The 3,145-nt window shown below is 36.6% G+C and overlaps 1 protein-coding gene across 1 annotated transcript in view; it reads left to right on the forward strand.

Annotated features, from left to right (window-relative positions):
* PCM1 (pericentriolar material 1) overlaps positions 1 to 3,145 on the forward strand; it is an 84,659-nt gene that overhangs the window by 69,085 nt on the left and 12,429 nt on the right. Inside the window, exon 28 of the mRNA XM_012662908.1 lies at positions 1,884 to 2,018. Coding sequence (XP_012518362.1) covers positions 1,884 to 2,018 — 135 coding nt within the window. The remainder of the gene's footprint in view (positions 1 to 1,883; positions 2,019 to 3,145) is intronic.

A 3,145-nucleotide genomic window follows, 5' to 3' on the forward strand; every position in this document is an offset into this window, starting at 1 on the left:
TACCCAGTTGACATTACACACAGTCACCTAAGTTAGACTTATCTTACTTTCACCAGTGAGTCAAAAATGGACTCTTTTTCCTAACAGCAATCAATTTTACTTTCTTCTCTCCAATAGCATAACCTTATTTCATAACCTTATTTTTTGCCTGGACTACCTGTCATAATAGGCATGAAGCAGGTGTTTACTAAGCAGGGTCATAACCAAATTCCTTAACCTTCAAAAGCCTTCACCATTGGATCTGGCATATTTTCCCCACTGCCCACCTAGGTACAGTCACTTCAAATTACTCAACAGCTCCTGTATCCGCAGTTACTTTTTCACACATTAGCCTTTTGTACAAGTTGTCTCCTCTATCCAAGATATAAAATACTTTTTACTCTTTTCTCCCTGGCTGAAATAGGACTCCTTCAGAGATATTTGTTGTTGTCTCTAGTATGCTCCCATATCTCTTTATAGCACCTTGATGTGTGCTTTTTGTATATTTATTTGTTCAACAAATAACTTCTCCTGTGAGCTAGCCCCTATATTAGTTGATAAATAAGAAACAGTCCTTGCAGTTAAAAGTATTATCTGCTAGATAGCACAGAGCTTGTAGTCATTAATTATGTATTAATACATATCTCACTCCTCCCCTCGTATTTGACTCTTTGAAGACAGGGACCATTTTTGGTTTTTTAAAAATCACCTGCCTTGGTCGGGCGCGGTGGCTCACGCCTGTAATCCTAGCTCTGTGGGAGGCCGAGGCGGGTGGATTGTTTGAGCTCAGGAGTTCGAAACTAGCCTGAGCAAGAGCGAGACCCCGTCTCTACTAAAAATAGAAAGAAATTAATTGGACAACTAAAAATATATAGAAAAAATTAGCCGGGCATGGTGGCGCATGCCTGTAGTCCCAGCTACTCGGGAGGCTGAGGCAGGAGGATCGCTTGAGCCCAGGAGTTTGAGGTTGCTGTGAGCTAGGCTGATGCCACAGCACTCTAGCCCAGGCAACACAGTGAGACTCTGTCTCAAAAAAAAAAAAAAAAAATCACCTGCATTGACACATGAATTATTTTAAATGAACTTAAATCTAAAGAAGGGGCCTTAGACATCATCTAGTTTGACCACCTCATTTTATAGATTTAAATAATGGGGGAAAGAGAACTGAGAAAATGTTACAGAATTTGCTTAAATGAATTTAGTAGCAGAAGAAGAATTAGAACCTTGAGATTACTTAATATAGATGATTTATAAACTCACCTCAAAAAGTTAACCATAATTTGGATTATTTTATAGTTCACACATCCTAAAGGCAGATTAAGAAGAGATTTGCCTGAAGTGGTTTGTTACGAAAGTTAGGGGTGATGTTGACCCTCAAGACATTTCATAATATCTAGAGACATTTTTAGTTGTCAAGATGGTGTGTGGAGGGAGTGAGGAGGTGTTACTGGCATCTAGAGGTTAGAGGCCAGGGTGCTGCTAAACATTCTATAATGCACAGGACGTCAGTGATAAACAGGTTGAGAGACTCTGAGTTAGAAGATAATAGGGAATTTGGTAGAAAGTGAGTATGGTTGAAATTAACTGAACTGCAAACAGGAAGATAGGCAAAATCGAAACTGTAGCGTGGGTAATTCTCCTTAAGGTACAAAAAGGAAGTGATGAAACATTGATTAGCCAGATCTTTTACTGGCTGTTACCTGCTCTGGTGTGTCAGAATTGCCAAACCTTTCTCAATGTGTGTTGGGGGGGAGTTTGGCTTTTCTTATGAACATACATTTCTAAATGTATATCTGAAAATTGAGAAGCATCTATGCAAGAAAAATAAAATTTCATATTATATGGATTAATACTTTTTAAACAATAAGTAAGTTGATATCCTAACCAACTAAGATTTTTCTCAGGAGCACATGGATGAAGTATGCTCTTCTCAACTTTTAACTTCAGTAAGACGCATGGTTTTGACCCTTACCCAGCAAAATGATGAGAGCAAAGAGTTTGTAAAGTTCTTTCATAAACAACTTGGAAGTATATTACAGGTAAGACTTTATACTTTTATGACTTACCAATACGTACCATGTGGTTAGGGTTTTTTTGGTGGTGGGCCATTTTCTGACATTACACAATTTATTCAGGTAGATATCCAATCTAGTATCCACTTGGGATGATATTTTAATACTTTTTAGGTTAGTCCTTTAATTGGCTAAAAAAAAATTATATTAGGACCTGTCTGTATCTTCATATAACTTGATATCTCTAAGACGTGTCTCAACACTTACAAAATTTGATCAGTTTGATTTTTCTTCTACCTAATGAGAACATTTTAAGTTTGAAATATTTACAAAGTATTGTGTGACTTTTTCTAAAATAATTTTTGACTAATCTGGGAGATTTTGGAAGCCAGAAACCAGCTACTAATTGTAGAGACTTTTTAAGCTGCAACAGTAATCTTAAATTATATTAAGACAGTGGTTCTCAACTAGGGGAGATTTTGCCTCCCAGGAGACATTTAGCAATGTGTGCAGACATTTTGTTTATCACAGAAAGTAGGATGGAAGGAGGTAGGGAGGAAAGAGGGAAGGGGGCAGGTACTGGTATTTAATGGGTAGAGGCCAGGCATCTTGTTAAATATTTTACAGTACACTGGACAGTGCCCCACAACAAAGAATTATCTGGCCTTAAATGTCAGTGTAGTGGCAAGGTTGAGAGATCCTGTGTTAAGTAAGGTTACCTTATTTACCTCATATGACAAATATCTTTACCTTTCTATTTACCCGAATATTTTCCCACTGAGATAGGTCAGTGATGTGTATTATCGCTCCAAATTAGATGATAACGTTTTCTTTTCATCTATATTACAAAACTTTCTTATGAAACGTTGACTTTCTATTTCTGTGTTTAAAACTGATTTGAGATACAGTATTATCGCTGTCTATTAACTGTTTTAAAACCTGGGCTTGATGGAAATTTCTGTCAATATAATTTTCTATTTTGTTAGTATTAAGACCAAAGTATATGTTCAATATTAGTTCCTAAATTGTCCTCACTTTATTTAATCTAATACTACTAATACATAAGGAATATAAGACATTGATGGTGTTGTGCGTCGTAGGAATCCTTTGAATAGAATTCACTGGCAAAATTTACTGGCAGAAAACTGAAAGAC

Source organism: Propithecus coquereli, unplaced genomic scaffold (genome assembly GCF_000956105.1).
Source record: "Propithecus coquereli isolate 6110/MARCELLA unplaced genomic scaffold, Pcoq_1.0 Scaffold79, whole genome shotgun sequence".
NCBI lineage: Eukaryota > Metazoa > Chordata > Mammalia > Primates > Indriidae > Propithecus > Propithecus coquereli.